Source organism: Mirounga leonina, unplaced genomic scaffold (assembly GCF_011800145.1).
Source record: "Mirounga leonina isolate KUSES-001 unplaced genomic scaffold, KU_Mleo_1.0 Mir_153, whole genome shotgun sequence".
Lineage (NCBI taxonomy): Eukaryota > Metazoa > Chordata > Mammalia > Carnivora > Phocidae > Mirounga > Mirounga leonina.
In genome coordinates, this window is record NW_023270387.1 from 4,972,961 (window position 1) to 4,995,646 (window position 22,686).

The 22,686-nt window shown below is 41.2% G+C and overlaps 1 protein-coding gene and 1 non-coding gene across 7 annotated transcripts in view; one reads left to right on the forward strand and one right to left on the reverse strand.

Annotated features, from left to right (window-relative positions):
• The window catches only part of ALKBH8 (alkB homolog 8, tRNA methyltransferase), a 52,883-nt gene extending 36,354 nt beyond the window's left edge, over positions 1 to 16,529 (reverse strand). Inside the window, exons 1-8 of one of the 6 annotated variants that reach the window (XM_035008842.1) lie at positions 16,419 to 16,529; positions 13,011 to 13,138; positions 11,155 to 11,290; positions 7,187 to 7,424; positions 4,439 to 4,570; positions 3,662 to 3,757; positions 1,470 to 1,574; positions 274 to 344 (exon numbers count right to left, since the gene is read on the reverse strand). In XM_035008842.1, coding sequence (XP_034864733.1) covers positions 274 to 344; positions 1,470 to 1,574; positions 3,662 to 3,757; positions 4,439 to 4,570; positions 7,187 to 7,424; positions 11,155 to 11,283 — 771 coding nt within the window. In that variant the 5' untranslated portion in view covers positions 11,284 to 11,290; positions 13,011 to 13,138; positions 16,419 to 16,529. The other 5 variants (XM_035008845.1, XM_035008843.1, XM_035008844.1 and 2 more) reach the window with 5 other exon arrangements.
• Positions 16,530 to 20,123: 3,594 nt separating this feature from the next.
• On the forward strand, positions 20,124 to 20,255 carry LOC118013588. Its single transcript, XR_004680071.1, has one exon. It is a non-coding gene; the product is annotated as a small nucleolar RNA SNORA61 (small nucleolar RNA).
• The last annotated feature ends 2,431 nt before the right edge of the window (positions 20,256 to 22,686 follow it).

Here is a 22,686-nt window from a genome sequence, read left to right on the forward strand (position 1 = left end):
CTCCCGCTCCCCCTGCTTCTCCCCCTCCCGCTCCCCCTGCTTCTCCCTCTCCCGCTCCCCCTGCTTGTGCTCCCTCTCTCGCTGTGTCTCGCTCTGTCAAATAAATAAATAAAATCTTTAAAAAAACAAAGTTACAAGAAATGAAAGCACTAATATAGCACCTTTACTTCTCATGTTTAAATCCTAACTCATTTAATTAAGAAATCCCATGAAAACAGCATCATATAAGGTAAGACAGTCGTTGATGGCTAATGAAAATGTGTGAACATTTACCTCTGACCCCAAACTGAGAGAAACAATCTCCTCCTCAAAAGCAGAATGTGTGTCAATATGAGCAGGAATTCCTGGGATAGAAAATAAAGTAACAGGTCACTTCACTTTTCCTTTCAGTAGATTTAAGACACATGCGGCCTCACACTATACTGGGGAGAGCACTGTCTGGTGTTCTCGGGAAGGTACTGCAATTTTAGTTAAAAGGAAACATCTGGGGTGAATGTGACTACATAAAATGAAGCTAAACCTGAACTGAAAATATCTCCAGTTGGTGCTGAAGAGCCACTGGCAGCCATTCTGAAACCAAGACGCAAGAGCCACGGCTTGCCTGAGGCACCTACCCAAGCCCAGCCCAAGAGAACATGCGACAGAGGAACACCAAAGTCACGTGGGCCCGTGAACATGGGATTCCCAGGTACATGCAGAACAAAAGCAAGAGCCAGGTGTGAAGACTAAGCATATCCCTCCTTCAGATATGGCTTCCTCCATCAACTTCTCATCTACGTTAACTGAGCATCTCCCAAGAAAAAGGATTTGCTACGTGGTAAGAGCATGTAAAGCAGGTAGGACACATCCCTGTCCTCAGGGAGCACACAGACCAACAGAAAGACTGACAGCTAAATATGTAATTACAATACATTATGATAAGAGCAGGAAAAAACCCAAAACCCCACGATGTCTGCCACTGATAAAATCCTTACGATCATTTCATTACTACAAATATCACATGAAGATGCTGCTACTAAGTGCAAAAAACTCAGGAGCCTAAAGATTTTTACTAACATATCATCCTAGAATTGTCTTCCCATTCTCGGAGGAGAAAGAAGAGCAAGACCATCCAACCAAGCAGCCTTCTTCTAGGGATCTGTAAATTATGTGGTTCTTCTACTACACGTGCTTCCTATGTCTTTGAAACAACCTCCTCCCTCTCTAAATGAAATGTTGAGAAGCAAACAAAAAAAAATCACAAACAGCAACTGTGTCAGTCTACTTATCTACACTCTGAGACACGAGTTCTTCAAGGGATTAACATGTAAATCTGCAAGGGATTAAAGTCAACACAGGTAACAAACATAAGCAAATTACTGCGAAGAGTTAATTTAAGCTAAAAAATCATATCTTTGATTTTAGGGAGTTAAAGAATCTACTCAGTTATGAAATATATGATTGCAGTGTGGAAATAAGAAAATACTCACCATGCCCAGGATCATACTGGTTAACAGTCAATTGGTCGGGTTTGTGTTTAATGAAACCTTCTTTCAACCACTTCTCCAGAATGCTATCCCAAATGTCAGGAAGACCTGATGTCAGTAATCATAAAGATAAATCATTAAAATATTTACTTTGCATGTTTTACTCAAGAATAAAAAAAAGCCACTCTGAGAAAAATCACACAGCTTTTAGTTTAACAGTCAAGGTCTAAATATAACAATAAACCCATAAGACAAAACAATAAAAACAAAACCTTCAGAATCTTTTGAAGTTATTTTATTGATTTTAATCAAACAAAATATCCAAAAGAAAAATTTTGCTCACAATTCTGGCACTTTGTAAAACAGCAATAAAACTATAAAATTTACTCTTACATGCTGGAAATTAGCCTGACCACTCTTTCTTGTTATTTAAAATTATTCCACTTTTTAAAATTAAATTTAAATTTAATTTACTTATTTTCTAAATCATTTCCTTTTATTTTTTTAAATTTTCTTTTTATTTATTTATTTTTAAAAGATTTTATTTATTTGACAGAGAGAGACACAACGAGAGAGGGAACACAAGCAGGGGGAGGATCAGAGGGAGAAGCAGACTCCCTGCCGAGCAGGGAGCCCGACGTGGGACTCGATCCCAGGACCCTGGGATCATGACCTGAGCCGAAGGCAGTCGCTTAACCAACTGAGCCACCCAGGTGCCCTAAACTTTCTTTTTATTTAAAAAGCAATCTCCACACACAACGTGGGGCTCGAACTCATGACCCCAAGATCAAGGATTGCTCATTCTTCCAACTGTGCCAGCCAGGCACCCCTAAATTAGTTCCTTTTAAAAAACATAGTTTTTGGGGCACCTGGCTGGCTTAGTCGGAGGAGCATGTGACTCTTGATCTCGGGATGTGAGTTTGAGCCCCACTGATTCACATGTTAGGTGTAGAGATCACTTAAAAAATTAAAATATTTTAAAAACAAAAACAAACCAGTTTTCAAAGTAGAACTAACTTACTTTCACTGGAATCAGAAATGTTATTTTATGAAGGAAAGTAAGCCTTAAATAAGATTCAAGTCCATCAAGTAAATATAACTCCAACACAATCCTACCAAAGGTTTAATATCCAGATCATACAGTAAAATCTTATTCATCGGTCAACCCATTAGAAAAAACCCGGCAAAGGATATGAAGAGGAATTCACAGAAAGGTAAATTAAAAATGGCCAACCTCACTAGTAATCAGGAAATTATAAAGTTAAAAGTTTTGTAATACCACATGTTGGTGTGGGTGGGGGAAGGAGGTACACGCTCGGTAAGAATATGTCAGTACAGCTGAGTTGGGGACAGTTTTTCAGTATCTATTAACTTTTTTTTTTTAGATTTTATTTATTTATTTGACAGAGAAAGAGGGAACACAAGCAGGGGGAGTGGGAGAGGGGGAAGCAGGCTTCCCATGGAGCAGGGAGCCCGATGCGGGGCTCGATCCCAGGACGCTGGGATCATGACCTGAGCCGAAGGCAGACGCTTAATGGCTGAACCACCCAGGCGCCCCTATCTATTAACATTTTTAAATGGACATAACTGACATAACAATTCTACTACTTAGCAGTCTCCCTTGAGAAATTCTTGCTTACTGCATAAGAGATAAACACAAAGACACGCAGAGCATCACTCCTTATAAAAGCTAAAACTAGAAATAATCTAAATGTCTACCAAAGGGAGCTAACTGAATAAGCCACTATTGAACACTGAATACAATGAAAAAGCAGGCGAGATCTCCAAGACATTCAATAAAGGGAGAAGAACAAGTTGGAGGCATACGTGTAATATGTGAACATACAACATATAATACTCAATATAATACTCCATGTTAGCAACTACATACTTCCACAGTATCTCCACTGGGATGTAAACTCTTTGTTACAGCACATGTGCTCACCTGTTAATAGTACTACCTCCGAGAAGTACGGGAGTAAGGCTGGTGTTCAAGAGGAACTTTAGCCTTGGCTATATGTATCCAGTTTTTATAACAAAACTGCACTACGTATGTAATTTAAATGTTTTAAATTTAATCAGCTATTTCAACAGTTTACCTAGAAATGACAAATGAAACATACTATGACATACTTCCAATATATTAAATCTTTCTTTTCTGAGCCAGCATTTGTCGTTTATTAGCAATTACTTACCCCCAGGTAATGGCTTGTCTTTATCTACGCTGTTGTTCTCATAGTGGAATTCATAACCAAAATGCTTTACTCTCCTGTGCTTTAAGGATTTTTGAACTAAATGAAGAAAAAAAAGTAAACTATTTGAGAGAAAAATATTTGCATTCCTTTGTTTCAAAGTCAAAACTGTGAGTCAGGATTCCTTTAGTAATGGTGATTTTGGTAACTGCTAAATTACTGTCTTTAATAAAAGACATTATTCTACCTCACCTCTGCTGTTCTTTTCAGTCTAAAATGGTAACAAACCCTTGGAGAGTTTCATCCCATCAACCTGAAAAAGTCAAACATGGACGCTGCCACTCACAAGACCTTTTATATCTGGAAAGAGTCAGAGGAACTCTAATTTGCACAGAGCTCCAGGAAGCTCTTACTGCATTTCGGCAGCAAGGTACTGAGAGGCTGATCCTGCACCAGAAATATGCCTGGGGGTGGGGGGGAGGGACAGGATCAAAGAAGATAATGTATGTGAAAGGGCTTATCAGTGCCGGCTCTACAAATGTTAGCTAATAAATATTAATTAGTTTGGAGCTTAAAATTGATAGCTATATAAATGTCATTTATTATTAATGCCCCTAAGAACTGTTGGCATGACTTGCCTAATATTAGATCTAGGCCACTCAGTAATTTTGAGGAAATATTAGAAATTTCAGTAAAGCAAAGGAGGAGGAGGAAAGGAGAAGCATTAGCATGGCATTTTGCAGAGACATTTAAATATCAAATTTGAGAAGTTTTACTTACCATTACGATTGTCTATATCCTCTGTCCAGTTAACGCTTTCCAAAAGGATTTTCTCATCCTCAGAAGAAATAATTTCTTCTACTACTATGAGGCCTGGAGGTAAAGCCTGAAGCCCCAACTCTTTCCATTGTGCTGTGGGAAACCAAAACAAAACAGTCACATACAAAACTTAGAGTTCCTAAATACAAATAATTCTGTCCAGAGGCCATTTATCAGTTCACAGAATTCCCCATCCTCATATTCAGAAATAAGAATGCTAAGGGCATATGGGTGCCTTGGGTGGCTCAGTTGGTTGGGCAACTGCCTTCGGCTCAGGTCATGATCCTGGAGTCCCGGGATCGAGTCCCACATCGGGCTCCCTGCTAGGCGGGGAGTCTGCTTCTCCCTCTGACCCTCCTCCCTCTCATGCTGTCTCTCATTCTCTCTGTCTCAAATAAATAAATAAAATCTTTAAAAAAAAATAAAAAATAAAAAAATAAAATAAAATGGATAACATTTTAAAAAAATAAATAAATAAAAGAATGCTAAGGGCATATGACATAGGAAAATACAAAAATAAAAACCAAAATAAAGATTTTTTTTTTTAAAGATTTTATTTATTTATTTGACAGAGAGAGACACGGCAAGAGAGAGAACACAAGCAGGGGGAGTGGGAGAGGGAGAAGCAGGCTTCCCGTGGAGCAGGGAGCCCAATGCGGGGCTCGATCCCAGGATCCCAGGATCCTGACCTGAGCCGAAGGCAGACGCTTAACAACTGAGCCACCCAGGCGCCCCAACCAAAATAAAGATTATGGTACATTGTATCCACCACAATTACCAACAGCAAATAAAACAGTATTTACTTAAATATTATTTGAACACGATTGAGCTACTTTTTAAATCTCACTAAGAAACAAGGTTTGTCATAATATCTACAGTTTGCCATTCTAGCCAGACCGTCTCTAAATACTGAATACAAAAATTTAAATGCTCATTTTTGCCCTTAGCTTCTTGATACTAGGTATGGTCCAGTAACAGAAAAAGGTAAAACAACAAAAAAAGTATTCCAAAAAAATAAAAATATCATCCTTTGAAGAATTATTTGGTATATATTAAAATAATTTAAGTCCCTGTGCCCTTCAAAGTTTAAGATAGGTGTAGCTGTGAAAGAAAAAAAAGAATTTGTGATTAAAGGGAATAATGCAATTCACATTTAGGGATCTCATCGTTCATGCTACAGACGTGATTTCTAAAGCTTTTCTGCTGAAGAGTTTTCATCCTTGAATCACTTAACATAAAAATTCACAGAAACAACAATATAAACGTCTACTAGATTTTATTACTATTTCAGAAATACAAATAGTGAATCACCTGATAAATATTTACCAAGTGTTTACTACATGTCAGGCATTGTATTACTTATTCAAATTATGTAAGGAAAGCTTCGAGGAAAATTCCTTAAAGACAGGCAATTTATAGTACAAATAATTCATACTTAGTTTCCTATAGTTTTTTAAAAAAAGAATTAAAAACACCCCTTGTATTTCTTACTCAGTGGCTCTCTGGTAGCAGTTATCAAGACCAGTATCAAAACATTTGTGACACAGTTTTGTTCTCTCTTTGTTTCTATTAGGATTTATTTCCCAACAACAGCCTTGGAAATACATCTGGATCTAATGTGGGATTTCAAATAAAGAACACCCCAGAACTCACTTTGTGCAATTTCTTACAGAGCGTTCTACATACTGACTAGGGGAAAACCCAAGGACAATACTTTCTGATTAAAACTTACTCCCAAACCACTCAGTTTTCAAAAGCTGATCATAAACACATACAGAGATAACATAGTTTTTTAAATCTAAGGCTTATGTCAGATTTTAAATTAAATACATATACTGAGAATTATAACTCCTAAAATATATCTTTAAAAAGTCTTTAAAAGTTTCCTCTGAGTCTTATTTTACAGAAACATAAATTCGGTCAGATTATCCTCACCTACCCATCCCCGGGGTATCTGAACAAAACAGTGAGTTGCCTAAGTAGGTGGCAAATGAACATAATGGGAGACCAGATGTCTACATCCAAGTTCATCTCAGTACATCTTATTTCCATGGGACAATGGTGAAAAGATGTAATCATCTCTGTAGCAGTTCTGTATATGGGTCTATAAGGCTTTTATTTAAATTAATTTCCTTAAATAAAATTTAATTAAAAAGCCAGTTCCTCAATCCCACAATCACACTGCACAGTGCAGCTATGAACATACAGACGTTGCCATCATCACAGGAAGTTCTGCCGGACGCGGCCACCGTAAAGCTTTAGGAACCCCCGGTGGCTAACGGTGTTCCTCCGTATGGCAAGCCTGGCACACAATCATTCAGATCACAATTGATTCCTAAGCGACTAATTGAAAGCTTCTGGGTAGACTCTATAAAATTGGTAATCTGAATCCCCAACATTAAATTTTGAAAAGCACAATTAGGTAGCAGGATTCTAAAATAAGTAACACAGATAATAAATATACTGTTAGGGCGGTAGGTCCAGCTCCAATCCACATCCCTTCAACGACTGGCCCCACGCCCAGCGAAAACTGGGTGCATAAGGAGTGTTTGTCAGACAAAAAGGGGCTGCTTAACTGAGGTCCTGTTTGGTTTCACAGTAACTCAAAAAAAAGAAAAGAAAGGAAAGGAAAGGAAAAGAAAGAAAAGAAAGGAAACAAAACTCACACAAAACCGACTTTTTTTTAAAAGACACCTGTATAACTAATACCTTTTTCCACAAAATTCAAGTACAGAATGATCTTTTGTCCTAAATCATCCACGATTTCTTTTCCATTGAGGGTGACATAGGCTTTCTTAGCTTCTTCTGCAGTTTTGTATCTTACAAATGCGTAGGGCTTATTAGGTGGCATTAGGAGAGCATCCACCAGGCCACACTTCTCTAACATTGGGAGCAGCTGGTTCCTACTCACATTGTTACCCAATCCACCATTGGCGATAACCAGGCTCTTTAGAAAAACAAAAAAAGAAGAAAAAAACCATGAGCAATTAGTATCAATCCATTTATTTTCAAATAAGATTTTAAAATAAGATTTATTAAAATAAGATTATTATTATTATTTTTAAAGATTTTTATTTATTTGACAAAGAGAGACACAGTGAGAGAGGGAACACAAGCAGGGGGAGTGGGAGAGGGAGAAGCAGGCTTCCTGCCGAACAGGGAGCCCGATGCGGGGCTCGATCCCAGGACCCTGGGATCATGACCTGAGCCGAAGGCAGACGCTTAACGACTGAGCCACCCAGGCGCCCCTAAAATAACATTATTTTTAAATAAGATTTCCTTACAAAGGTGTAATTAAGACGGGAAAAAAGGTTTCCTTACGGTGGTTAATTGGGTTTCTAATTTCATACACAGTATATAAATTAATTTATTAAATATCGTGGATTAAAAAGTATACCTATGATATAAATAATATTGATTTTTAAATAGACTTTGCAGTATAATATTCCTTTCTTAATGGCTATACATACAATTAAAATGTCACATTTATTACTGCGTACAAGTTTAGCACAATGAAAGAGAAATAAGAGAGAGACAAGGAATAGGGGTTACATAATACTTTCTGCCAGTCAATACCTACTTTTACCTACTTAATCCTCATTAACATAACCTTCACAACAAGCCTACAAAGTGAGTAATACTAGCCCCACTTCACAGAGTAGACACTGAATAGCAGAAAAGTTACGGTAGTGATGGGGGAGTTGGGTTTCAAACCTATTTCTGTCAGTTTTCAGAATCCACACTTGACATAACCATGATACAATGTTACTACAGTTTCTACTGAACACAAAACAGGAAAATTTTCCTCTGTGTCTGAGTAATTCATTTTGCAATTAAAACTTTCTCCTTAGTTAAATTTCATGCTTACTTCCTGTTATCTGCAGTCCTGCACTAAACTTTATTCAAGGGGTTTGTCGGGAGGCGGCGGGGAGAGAAGTTTCCTATTTTTATTCTGATGCTTATGGCCTAGCACCTCTTACAAAACATTCTACACAGTGTTAATATTTTTAATTTATAACCTATGACTTCTAAAAGCTTGGTAGCATAAGAGAAGTAAACCACTGATGGCTTACTCTTATCAGTTTTACCATTTATACCAGGTATTAACAAACTTTTTCTGAAAAGGGCCAGACAGTAAATATTTAGGCTTCTCAGGCAAGTCTCTGTCACATACTTTATTTTCATTTTTAACAACCCTTTGAAAATGTAAAACTCATTCTTAGCTTACAAGCCAGATTTGACCTAGGGACAGTACTCCGCCGACCCCTGATTTATATACAAAGCTGGAGATTAGAATATAATGTATTAGTTTCATATACACCAAATGGGAATATCTAGAAACTTGTTTTAAAAGAATATTAATAGATTATTATAAAACTGGATGAGAAAAGTAAAGCTCTGTGCTGTCACAGAAGACCCCATACTTTATATGTTTGCAAATACACACATTCACATGATGAACAAATACGATCATACAATGATATAAAACATGGTGTAAAATTTAGTCTAAGATGGCTTGCCTTGGACCTCATTCAACAGGGTTTATAAATTAAAGTAGTAAAATGATTTGGTTGTATGTAGCCATAGTTACAAAAATACTTCTACATTCCCAAATCTAAGGAATTGCAAAGGTGATATAGATGTCAAGGGTCCACTACCCCATCTAGAGCCTGAGGAGCGTGGTGAGGTATGACCTGAGGACTACTAGTGGTCCTCAAGGACGCTAAGGGATCTGTGGGCAGTTCTAAAGGCAAACCACACAAAAACAAGTGCAGAGGGGAGGAAAGGGAGGAATTTATTTTCAGTTGCATGTGAGTCACACAATAGAATTAAAAGCAATAACTGTCTTATCTATAATTGTTCGAGCAATCTTCCCAGTAATATGAAGTAGAGAATTCAGAATTTTTTTTAACTTATCTTCAGTCCTGACAATTTGCGGACCACCGCTCTAGAGAAATCTCACAACGGCTATAAATTTGCACAAAGGCACGTATACCTATAACATCACGAAAAGAACATTTGTTCTCTCCTGGATAGATAATATGCAATTAGAGGTTCTTCTAGAATTTTATTCCTTTCTTGTAAAAATATCGTGGAGAAAAAAATAATCAAGCCCAAATAAGAAGACAATTTGGAAGCCACGAAGGTGAGGTTAAAGCTTGTAGAAATCTAAAAAAACAGATCCACTAGAAACAGCTTCAGAGGCAGAGAAATTATAACCCATTTCTTTCCTTACATTTGTCTTCACGACCCTAGAAGGAAAAGAAAGCAAGTTATACTTGGGAAGAGAGGAACAGAGACTATGTCAGTTTAGTCTTTTGAACGCCTCATAGCCTCGGCGGCTCTTGGCAGAAACAGCAGAGCGTGTGCATCCATATTACTTCTAATCTATTACGTATTCTCTCCTCTTTATAGGAATTTGGTTTAATTCTCTGAAGTCATTAATACTGTGTTGAATCTAAGTATGGGCCTATTACCTGCTAAATTTAAATCTCCCTCAACAGGGGCACCCGGGTGGCTCAGTTGGCTGAGCGTCCGACTCTTGATTCCGGCTCAGGTCACGATCTGGGGTCGTGAGATCGAGCCCCGCATCGGGCTCCGTGCTGAGTATGGAGTTTGCTTAAGATTCTCTCTCTCCCTCTCCCTCTTCCCCACCCCGCTCTCTTTCTCTCTAAAATAAACAAATCTTTAAGTAAATAAATAAATCTCCCTTAACAGATCATTCATTTCTAAAACTATCACACAGCACAGAAGACAGTGTAACATGATGTAAGGGAAGAGTACTGGTCTGAAACCCAAGTTTTAATCCTAGCTTCACCTTCTCAAGGGCATGTGTTCGGCCCTTGGTTAGATGATGGCTGATCTTCCTTCCTACCCCTAAGAACCAGAAAAAATACTTTATGTTCACATGGAATTTTAATGATTAATAAGCACTGTCACATACTTGCTCTAGAATCTAACAATCCAATGGAATAAAAAGGCATGCGATACTACGTCTTTACAAATGAAGAAAGCTGATCTCGAAGGGACTGCTCACGTCCAAATAAATGGAAAAGCTAAGAGTTAAACTAAGTTCTTCTTAACTCACAGTCCAAGAAGTCTCACAGTCCCTCATAATTAACACATATTATAATATAATATATATAATTGAATTATTGCCATTAGAAAATGAAAAGGCTTTTGTAAATAAGGTCTAATAAATTAAAACTGTTTTACAGCACATAGTCAAAATACTTTATAACAAAAATGAAGTTAGGAATAGAGGGGAAAGACTACATTAGGATACAAAAGAGGTTTAGGTTTAGTTTTCTGTTCAGCCACCCTATCAAAGGACATACCACCTGCCAGAGCCTTAGTTCTCTAACCCATCATGTAAGAATTCCTAAGGAATTAAATAATGAATGGAAATATGCTTTGTAAATTCTGTACAGTTATACAGTGTTTCTGTTAACATATACCCACCACTCCCTCCAGTTCAACCAACACGGTCAATGGAAATTCAAACTATGTCCCCAAAATAGAAAGTTAGCAGGTCCTGTCATGTGTATACTGAATAGAGACATAACACAAGACTGAACAATCACAGCCTCCTTCTCTGAGCAATTATTAACAAATATGACTGCAACACGTTAACATGGCGACATGGCTACATTCAAACGGTAACAGTTTTAGGTTACCTGAGTGGCACAGGATACAGTCTCAATGCCTTCGTGTCTCAGCAAAGTATGCCTGGCTTTAATCTGCTTCTTCAAGAACTTCTTCTCAGTTTTACTGAGTTTGTAACTACTTTGATGGTTGCTGTCCATGACAGTACTGGGGAAAAAAAAAAAAAAGGTATAAAATGTCAACTTTAAGAATCCTAGCGGAAGTTATAACAATGCTATTCATATATTCTATAGTTTATAAATATTTCTATGTGATCATTTTTTAAAATGCTTACTTTACTTTTCACCAACCAAGAGAAGTGAAAACAAACCGATGCCTGGACAACAAAGGGCTATTTAAGAAGGTAACAAAAAAGCAAGAACATCAAAAAAGCAAGAGCATCTCTGAGGGTCTACAAAATGTTCCAATGCTCTCTTAGGTGCACTACATTACCCACAGGTGTTACAGCCCCTTACTTGTGAAGTCCTAGGTAAAATGTGCCACAGACGAATTTCACAACATAAGGTTAGGAAGGAAAGAGGAGGAAGAAGAAGAAAGAAAATAAAAAATTCACAGAATATACGGTATGATTCCATTTACATAAAGTTCAAAACCCAAAAGTAAGCCATATGTTGTTTAAAAATACACATATAGCAAAACGCAAAGAAAAGCAGAGAAATAATAGACACATAATCCAGGAGAGAAGTTATTTCTGGCGGGAGGGGAGGAATGTGATATAAAAGGGACATACAAAAAGCATCAAAGGTATTTCTTAAGTTATATGGGATTTAGGTGTTTTTTTATTTTTTAAGATGTACATGTTATATATATTTATAGCCATAATTTTTTAAATACAGATATAAGAACCCCATAGAACTGTGTTTTCCTTCTACTAAAATATGTCAGTCAGCAAGTAGTTACTGAGCACTTTCCCACAAAGGCATTCACACTATCCAAATCAACACCTTACATCATGCTTTATTACAGCGGCCTATTTATTTTAGTCACAGAATTTAACATAGTTTGTAGCTTAATTGAGCAGGAATGCTAGACATAGTAGGTGCTCAATAAAAATGTGTTGAAGGGATAAATGAGTGATAATGGGCAGATACACACATGCCTATTTATGGTCTCAGCACTCTGCAGCCTACAACTACAATACACAGTTTGTGCTTTCAACAAGTTTAGAAATTAGTTGAGGAACACAGACAAACACTAAACAATGAAAGAATAACATATCTTGATATAATTGTTAGCTGTAGAGTCTTTCAATGTGACATGAATTAGAAAAAAAATAAGATCACTGTTAACTGGAAAAACCAGGGAGAACTTCAAAACAGAAGTCGACTTGAGCTGAGCACTGAAGGGCAAGGGGAATACGGAGTCATCTGGAAGGGAGGTATCCAGTGAGGCAATAAAGAGCAGGAGCTAAAAACAGAAATGGATGCGTCTGGCAAAGAGTGAGAGGTAGGCATATTTTTTTTAGAGCAGAGACTGTTGGCCGATCTACCGATCCCACTCTTCACCCACTTGAAAATCTTCAAAGTTAGCAAACAAAATAAATTTAGGAAGTTAAATAAAATCATATTCCAAAACAGCTCATAAACAGCCAAAACTCTAATCACTACTCTTTATGTCTAGAAAGAAACTGCTGACTTGACTGGAAGAGCAGCCAGGAGCTAACTTAACTAACCCACAGGGTGCGTGTGAGAGGAACTGAGGCCAGAGCAGCAGGCCGGCTGGCCAGCCTCACAGGGAAGCGAGGGGCAGGAGGATCTGCAGTAACCCGGCCTGGCAAGTAGCAGCAACGGCCGCTCCCGCGCACAGGGAGGCTGTAAGAGAAAAGGAAACAGAGAAACGGGGGAGGACCAAAGAAAAGTTCTAGTACCTTCCGTAGGACTTGGTGACTACTGATACATGAGGGAAAGAGGAAACACAGATCACTTCCTATCAGGACAGAGCCCAAGTGACCGAGACCATCAATGTCATTCGGAAACTGGAGAGTCAGAAGAGGGTCTGGAAGAGAGACAATAATGAGGAAGGGAGGCAATGAGTCGGACTGAGGATGTAACAGGTCTGAGGCTCTGGTGAGATACACAGCTGTAATGTCTGGCTGGCAGGTAACAGCAGGAAGTGGCTAAAAGGAAAAATCAGGTTAGAAAGCTTTCTGTGTCCTCATTAGACAGGAAGAGGAGAGTTGAACGGGTATCTTTGACACCGCACTGATTATAATTATTTGTTCTAATGTTTGAACAAGTCCCTTCCATTGGACTATTTTGACAAGGATTAAATCATAATTTTTACTGCTTCCCCAGAGTCTCCGTGAGTGCTATGAGACAGGAGTTAGGGGTCCAGGTTCTACATTCAAATCTCAGCTCTACCACTTACTAGCTGTACCATCCCATGAGTTACTGATTTCTGTGCTTGGGTTCCCTCACGTGTAAAATTGGGCTAATAGAGCCTGCTCTTGGCACATAATTCCAACTAAACCCTGCACAAAAAAACTAGACCAAACTCGGCCATGGCTTCTAGCAGCATAAAGCCACGTCCCTAGGATGTCCCCAGCTTCCCCATTACAATGACTGCCTGAGAAAACTAAAAATGCTGCCAGGAAATTTAGCATTTGTTCTAGCAACACCTACTGATGGGCTCCTTATCTCCCTTTCCTAGAGCATTTACTAAAAGGGAATCACATTTGTGAATATGTATCTCTTGCAACTCAGAAGTATCTCTCTCAGAGCACCTGGGTGGCTCTGTCGGTTGGGCATCCGACTCTTGATTTCAGCTCAGGTCATGATCTCAGGGTCGCAGGATCGAGCCCCACACTGGGCTTCACGCTGAGCAGAGTCAGCTTGAGATTCTCCTTCTGCCCCTCACCCCCACTCACACACTCGGATTTTCTCTCTAAAGTGAATAAATAAATCTTAAAAAAAAAAAAAGAAGTATTTTTCTCAAGGACCTGAGAGTCATTCCTTTGAAATGTAATCATCAGGAAGGATAGGGCCTCTGTTTCCCAGTCTCTGTGGTAGGATAGAATCCTATCTTTAATAACTGCCAGCTAGCAAACACAGCTGGCCTAATTGCATTTGCAATGACCAATCCTTTGTGATTTTTCACTTCTCTAACTCTATGGAGCCCCTGCTCTACCCCGCACCCCATTCTACCTTTAAAACACCCAAATCATTTCTCACAAATTGGAATGGAGCTCAGCTCTTTCCCCTACTGTCAGTAGTGACTAAATAAAATCTGTTTTCACCACATTAATGTCTGGCTGTGTTAATTTCTGACACTATCTCATATATTTGTTAAAAGGATTAAATATGTCTATTAATAAATTGTTGGTAACTTCCAGAAGAGCAGGATCGGAATGGTTTAAGAAGACAAGGAAAAGCTGAGGGCCCTCAAAGGAACTATCTGATTGCCATTCAAGATAATCACCTTTGGAATGGCATCTTTGCAGTGTGAAATGGAAAATAAGGGATAAAAACACTAAGAATTCTTATTTTAATATGTCACATGAGCAAAGACTGCAAAGTGGAAGAAATAAGAAAAAGAGGCTGAATACATCTTTTTAAAAGCATGAAACTAAGAGCCTAGAACAGCAGATGGAGCCTCATGATCACATTCTGTCATCCTCTCTACCTTCTTCCCTTTCTTTCCTTTTAAATTTTAAAATGTTTTACTTGAGTTCAAACAATTAAGATTAGAAAATACTTTAAAAATTTAATGAAGTTGGAACTCTGAACTCAATCAGAAATATTCTTATTGAGCTAAAAACAATGCTATTAATTCAAGTGATAGTGTGTTTTTTTGTTTTTTCCCTTCCTCCCTTTCAAAGACAAATCCAGATAGCTCTGGAGGCTCATTTGTTTCCCATTCCAGTGACTTGGCTATGTGCTGGCCCAGCAGGTCTGAGTCGCCTCAACACAAGGAATAGGCTGATACCAGCTGCTGAGGTCTGGAGGTGCCCTCATGTGTAAAATTGGGCTCACAAGGCCACTTCCCTGGCCAAGAAAACTTTACTATTGCACAAAGGCTTGGATGCTCCTTGCCATGCTATGGTAGTGTTATGGGATGTAACGGGAGTAAGGTCACTCATTAGTTACTAGATAGACTATTAGCCATACTGAGTCCAGTCTAATCAAAAACAGTCTAAGCACACTCTCCATGAGTTAACAAGAGTTTAGAGATTACACAGACTCTGCTAGTAAGTTTAACCCCAACATATCCTATTGGATATTGCCCTAAGTGCTAACGGTAGTGTGATCCTGCCCTCCTTGAACAACAGAGTGCCCATAATGCATCAACACAGTATAGAAAATTGTTCCTGTGCTTGTAGATAAATTTGAATTTAGTAGCTATTCAAACTGCATTGCCTATTAAAAAAGAAAATTAAAATTTTACATGATTAAAAATTGACCCCATCACTTGTCATATCACCCTGTTTTAATTCTTTGAAGAACACCTGCTCTCTATTTTCTTCTGTCCTCACTAATTTATTTTCTTTCTCTCTAACTTACCAGAAAAATAAGCTCTGTGAAAGTAGAGATTTTGTCTGTATCATTCACCCTGGCGCACTCAGCACCTAGAACAGGATCTAGCAACGAAAGCCAGCAGTAAACGTTTGCTGAGTAAGCCTGTCCTTACTAAACTTAACCAACCTTGCCTTCTTCTCTCCTAAACCACTTCTTCAGAATTCTGAGTTTGGTGGCCCCCTTCGACGTTTTCACCGATGCTGGCCTGGGCCTCTCTCTCGGCCGCTTTCAGATTGTATTGTGATTACCGTGTGCGCGCCGGGCCCGCCCCGAAAACCGTCGTCGACCCGACTCGAGGTCAGAGGCTCGGGTGCCTGGCACACAGGAGGTACTCGGTCAGTGTCTGCGAAATAAAAGCAGCGGACGCTCCCGGGGGCCAAAGGGCCTCAGGGGTTACTCAATCGCGGGCACAGCGAGATTCAGCGCGGTGGCCCAGCAGAGCGGCCCAGTGCCGCCTGTCCACTGCACCGGCTCGGGTCAGGCCAGCCGGGCAGCTCCCGACTAACGCTCCCCAGGCTGCGACCGCCCGTCCCCAGCCCCCGGGAGACAGAGGAGCGACGCAGCACGTGGGCAGCCCGCGCACCGACGGGACCCGCTGCCCACGGACCAGCCAGCGTCCCGCGCCGCTCATCCCGGCCCGGGCTCGGCCGACAGGAGAACGCGGGGTGGCAGCCGTCCTGCCCGCCAGGAAGGAGCGCCACAAATCTCCGCCCGCCTCAGCTGGACCCTCGCTACGCCGCGCCCCCCGTCGCCGGCCTCACCAGTTTGTCCCCGAAAGCTGCGGCGCGCACCCGCACAGCACCTTAGGCGGGCGCAGCCACCCCGGAGGAACCCGCACTACATCTCCCGTGAGTCTGCGGGGCGACGCAGGGCTCCCACAACCCCCTTCGCCGCCCGGAGGCTCCCGTCCTCTCGCCGCCGGGGGCCGACGGCGCGCTCTGCGTCTCGGGGAGGACTTGGCGGCCCCGTTTGCGGGAATAGAAAGCGCCGGGGGTGCGTCTGGCTGCCGGTGGCGCCCCACGTGGCCACGGTCACGCCCGCTGTGTCCCTCGGCCGCACAGCGATGCCGCCCCTCCTTGGGCCTGGCGCAGCTCCCCTCCTGAATCTTCTTAGAGGAACGGAAGTGGGCCCTGGGGTCTGAAGGGTGACCTCGCGCGGGCGCCGGGGAGGAGGGGAGGGGAGGGGAGAGGAGAGGAGGGGAGGGGGGGAGAGGAGGGGAGGGGAGGGGAGGGGAGGGGCATGCATGAACGTGCCAGGGAGGCGGAGAGGAGAGGAGGGGAGGAGCATGCATGAACGTGCCAGGGAGGCGGAGAGGAGAGGAGGGGAGGGGAGGGGAGGAGGGGAGGGGAGAGGAGGGGAGGAGCATGCATGAACGTGCCAGGGAGGCGGAGAGGAGGGGAGGGGAGGGGCGGGGCATGCATGAACGTGCCAGGGAGGCGGGGAGGAGCACACCGCGACGGGACCATGTGTGCAGGGAGGTGGGCCGCCCGGGTCACAGAGGACTCTGCTGCTCCTCCGAAGGCCTGAGGGCCTGGAGGAGATGGCGGTGTGTGGCCAGAGCCGCTGGTGGAGGGCGGGGGGAGGGAGTGAACCGAAGAAGACCAACAGGCCGGTGCGGTGCTCAGTACAAGGCAACAAACTGTTAAGTAGGACCCAGTAGGAGACGACAAGGAAAAAGACCTGGTAACAGACGGAAGACACGGAAGGTGATGATTAGCCACTGCTCCCGCCCTCCTGGCACGTGTGCGACGCGAAGGTACGGTCACCGTCTGCCTGCACTGTACTGTGCGCTGTGTGAGCGAGCAGGGGAAGGAACGGAGTGAGGACGGCATCGCTTTGCACTGTGCCGATCGGTGCAGGGCCCCCACGCGCACCCCATCACGGCGGACCTGCAGTAAAAGCTGGGGCTGGCTGGCCAGGGAAAAGGCACCTTTATGCAGAACAGGTTAGAAGGAGGAAAGAACGGGGGGGCAGGTAGGCAGCCGTTGCAATAGTCCAGGGCAGAGAGGGTGAGGCTGAGGCCGGACTGCAACAGTGAAGAGCCCAGTGCAAGCTGGAGAGGGCAGATCAACCACAGCGCCGACCACGGAAGAGAGGATAAGGGAAAGCCTGCTCAGTCTCCCCATTGTGTTCTTACTTCTGCACAACTGGGTGTGTTCAAAAACACACTCCACTGGGGCTTTCTGTGATGATGGAAAGGTGCTGGTTGCCCAGTACGGTAGCCACTGACCATATGAGGCTTTTGAGCATTTCCAAATGGGGAGTACAACTAAGGAACTGAATTTTGAATTTTTAAATTTTTCATGTGGCTTTAACGAATTTAAATTTAAATAGCTGCATGTGGCTAGTGGCTACCAAATTGGACAACAATGTAAAATATCTCCTCTTGGCCAAATTCAGTTATTTCATCTTCTTATCCAAGGTACTGAAGCTTTTAAAACCTTTAAATTTCTTAGCCTCCATAAAACTACCTTAGTTCTTGGGGCGCCTGGGTGGCTCAGTCGTTAAGCGTCTGCCTTCGGCTCAGGTCATGATCCCAGGGTCCTGGGATCGAGCCCCGCATTGGGCTCCCTGCTCGGCAGGAGGCCTGCTTCTCCCTCTCCCACTCCCCCTGCTTGTGTTCCCTCTCTCACTGTCTCTTTCTGTCAAATAAATAAAATCTTTAAAAAAAAGAAAGAAACTACCTTAGTTCTCTTAGTTCTCTTTACACATTGTGATCACTTGTTTTTAGAGTTTTTCACTAGCTTGCCTTCATCTTTCCACAATTAAACAGAAGTAATCCTTCAGGTTTTGTTTGATCGTCTTCTCATTCTATAGTCTTTCCCCATCTGCTGCCCCAGAGTTTGAGGGATATGTGAATCATTCCTTAATCTTTTATCTTCACCCCTGACTTCCCTTTAGGAGGCAGTTTGGTTTAGTGAAAACAATATGGGCATCTGACACAGAAACTGCAGAAGAGCATTCACTTTTGGGGATTGATTAATAATTAATTACTATAAATAATTAATTACTATTAATTACTATAATAATTACTACATTATTTACTTAATTACTATAAAGTACCTATTAAATGGTTGTTCGTTCCTTTTCTACCTTTCTGATCTTGCGTTACAGGCACAAATTTCCAACCACCCACTCTCCATCCTTGCCTCCATATCCTTAGAAAAAGGTGGATACATATAAAATTTTGCATGAAATCATTTTATATAGGCCCTTATCTTTTGCTTGGAATTGCATGGATCGTTTCTCCCAGAGAAGATGACTCCCTGAAGTGATTTTCAGCTACATTAAGATTCTGTTTTATTCATTATGTAATTCCAGTGTCTTCTATAGTCTTGTAATAACAGAAATCTAATAAATGTTGAGCTGAAAAGAAACTTAACTTGAAGATAGAATTCATCTTCACCTGTGCCAAAAGCTTTACATGGTGATCTATAATTATTTCTCGAAGGTATTAAATGCTGACCTAATGACCCTTTCCTTAGTAAAATCTCTCTCAGCTTCTTGGTAGGTGCAATCCTCTGTATGACAGGTGCAGGGGTTGGCAAGATTTTTCTATAAAGGACCAGATAATAAATATTTTCAGTTTAGTAGCCACACATGGTCTCTGGTCACATATTCTTTTTTTGTTCTGGTTTTGTTTTGTTTTGTTTTTAAACAACCGTTTGAGAATCTAAAAACCTTCCTTAGCAACCCTGGCTTATGCCAGCAGGATTTGGCTCATGGGCTATAGTTTTCTGACCCCTGGACCCCCTTCCTGGACTCTCTAACCCTGAGCACAGTCTCAAGGTGAAGCTAAGATTGGTGCCACGACTGAACACATTTATTATGAATTACTATATAAGTAAATTTATTCAGATTAGTCAATACAACATTTTAAGCATGGAAAAGCAGAGGTCTGTCCCACAGTAGAGCTCCAGAAATCAAGGCTAGGAGCAACATATCATTCAGAATTGCTTTTAGTTGCCAGTGACAGAAAACTAGACAGACTGCTTTAAAAAAAAATAATTTTCCTCAACTGACAAGCCATTCAGACAAAAGCAATCACTGGTATTGGTTCTACTGTTCAAAAATGTTCCAAGAATCCAGGTGCTTCCTACTCTCCCACTCCACCACCCTTTGTATGTTGACTTTTTATCCTCATTCTTAATGTCTCCTTGTTACAAGGTGGTTGCTGCAGGTACTCCCAGATTATCTTGTCTCCATACTAGTGTCTCTAGCTGGAAAAAGGGAGCAGGGTCTCTGTCTTTTCACCCAGGAAATGAAGTTCCCAATGGACTCCTTCTTGTTTCTTTGATCATACATGGGTTGCATACTATGGGAGGCAGAATAATGGATCCCCAAAGATACCCACACTCTAATCCTTGGAACCTGTGAATATGCAGGAATAATGAAGTTTGCAAACCTCAAAACAGAGTATCTAGGGCCCAGTATAACCATACAATTCCTTAAGAATAGAACATCCAACCCTCTGGTTCCCTTTCCCATCGGATCTGAACGCTAGTCTTGGTGGTTGTTAAAGGAGGAAAAGGAACAATGAAGCTGGCCTTCCAGTGTTTATAATCTGGTATACAGCTTGTGGGCTGTTTTAAACAAGGTTTGAATAAAAAACAAAACAGACAGAACAGAACGTCTACTCTGGCCAGAGCAAGAGAGATCAAGCAGAAGAAATAAAAAAGATTGCAAGTGTTAAGGATTCATCATACTGTTGCTGGCTCAGAGAGGTAAGAGTCTGTGTGCAGGGTCTGGAGAGAGGCTTCTAGAAGCTAGAAGCAGCCCCAGCTGATAACCAGCAAGGAAGTGGGGACCTCAGTCCTACAACCACAAGGAACTGGATTCTGCCCACAATCTGTATAATCTTGGAAGCAGATCCTTCCCACAATATCAGGGCGCAGCGAGCTGACAGCCATTCTGTCCTTATAAAACTCAGAGAAAAAAAAAAAAACAAGCGAGCCAACCCAAACTTAGGGCCTACAAAACTGTGAAATAGTAACTCTGCTAATTTGTTACAGCAGCAATAGAAAACTATTACACATGCTTACCCCTGACCAATCACTAGCTAAAGGAAGTGGGATTGCCATGGCTGCTTTAGGCTAATCATGCTTAATTCCATGGGGCTGAGATGAGGCCCATCCTCCCTGTGATCAAGTGACCTTGATAGAATACACTGTACCTGGAGAAAAATAAAATGAGGGTTCTATTAGCAAGAAAAGCAGGAAAACAACGGTTGGGTAGACAAGTAACAGCATATTCCATAAGAGGGTTAAACACTTCATTCAGCTGGATTTATCTCAAGACCTAAAAGAAAGGGATGCTGGAAGGATGGGCACTACCATAAACTAATAAAGCATTGAAAGGTAGAATTTTAATAGCATTACATTTCCACTTCAAGATTCCTCAATCGGAAAATATCAAAGATGTTCCCGAACAGTCCCTGAGGCTTATTATATATTTACTATGGTTCCAAATCGTGATATCATTTCACTGCAGTTTCAGATTTAATTCCTATACTTAGGGGGTTTCTAATTTCCCTTCCTCCCAATCCAGAACATTTGTTTTTGGCTACCTTCTGGCTTTTTCCTCACCTGTCCCCAGTGGCAAGTATACTGCTTTTGTTTTTTGGTTTTTTTTCCTACTTACGGCTTTTAAAAAAAAACAACTTCATTTCTCAGTCTTTCTACTTATTCTTCTGCTACTTATTTTATCCCTCCTAGGTAAATGACAAGTTTGTATCAAATGACAAGTTGCCCTTCCAAACTTTTGTCTCTGCTGCTTCCTGGATTGCTGTCTTCTTGAAACTACAGCAAGAATGCATTATGTAAAACCATTTGATGTTCACGGTGACATTTCAGGACTGAATGCATTATTCATGCTTTGGTGATAAAAATTCAATGAAAAGTTTGCAGTTTTGTAAGTCATATAGTGAAAGACTTCCCATGCAGTAATTAGAGGCAAAAAGAAAAAAAAGAAAGGGGCCAGTCTTCAATGTGTTACATAAAACATAAAACACTGCTTGGAGGATTGTTGGGTTTTTGGTCAGGTGCAAAACATAAGATTTTACCTATAAAACATTAATGTTTCCCCCCACACACACAATGGTTTACTTATCTTGAGGCTGAAGACCTGCTACTTCACAGAATAATTACTTATTTGCAACATACTTCTCAGGCAGAAGAAAATAAAGAGCAGATAACTCAGGGTATAGGGAAATCTTTGGTATGACCAGAGGACTGGGATTTGTGATTTGTAAAGATTATGGTCAAATGAGGCAACTTCTTAAAAATGCTTCCCTTTACAAGAATTTAAAACATATAATCTTAAAAATCTATAAACAATTCATTTTAAAATGTCAACTTTGATGGCTTCGTACTATCATTAATCTCTCAAAAACGCACCAAAATAAAAAGATACTTGCCAAGAGACGGCAAGCTTCATCATTAACTGCACTGGATATAAATCTGTATTTCATATCATCTTCATGATCCCTTCTAATTTGGGGGGATTTCTTATTAGATCTGATTAGATGGTCTTAGCTTTTCCTTTATGGCTAACAAAGACCTCCCTCATGCCAGAAGCATCAATTTTGCCATTTTCTGTTGGTTGGGCAGAAATTATCTTTATTCACCTGTATAAATAGGGAATTAAGGGAATTTGGAATTTTCTAACCCACTTGCCCATTTTGCAAAAATAGTTTTTGGATTATGTAAGCAACTTACCAGGCACCAAAATCCTGCCTCACTTAAGGCAAAGGCGGGAAGGCACGAGAGGCAGCTCCTCTCCCTGAGAGCTCGCACTCGGCTCTTCTTCCAGAGTCTCTCTCTAGGGCTGCGACGTGCGACAATCCGACACGCAGACCTGGTGAAGCTCCCGTATAGCAACCGTGAGTGGAGTCGCACTTGCTCTACGTGAAACTGTAAACAGAATTTCCAGCATCTCCCAGCCACTCTCCGCCGTGCACACTACATCAGAGGCCACAACACGGGCAGGTTTCTCAACGGGTGGCCCTTAGACCGGCCACCATCAGCAACA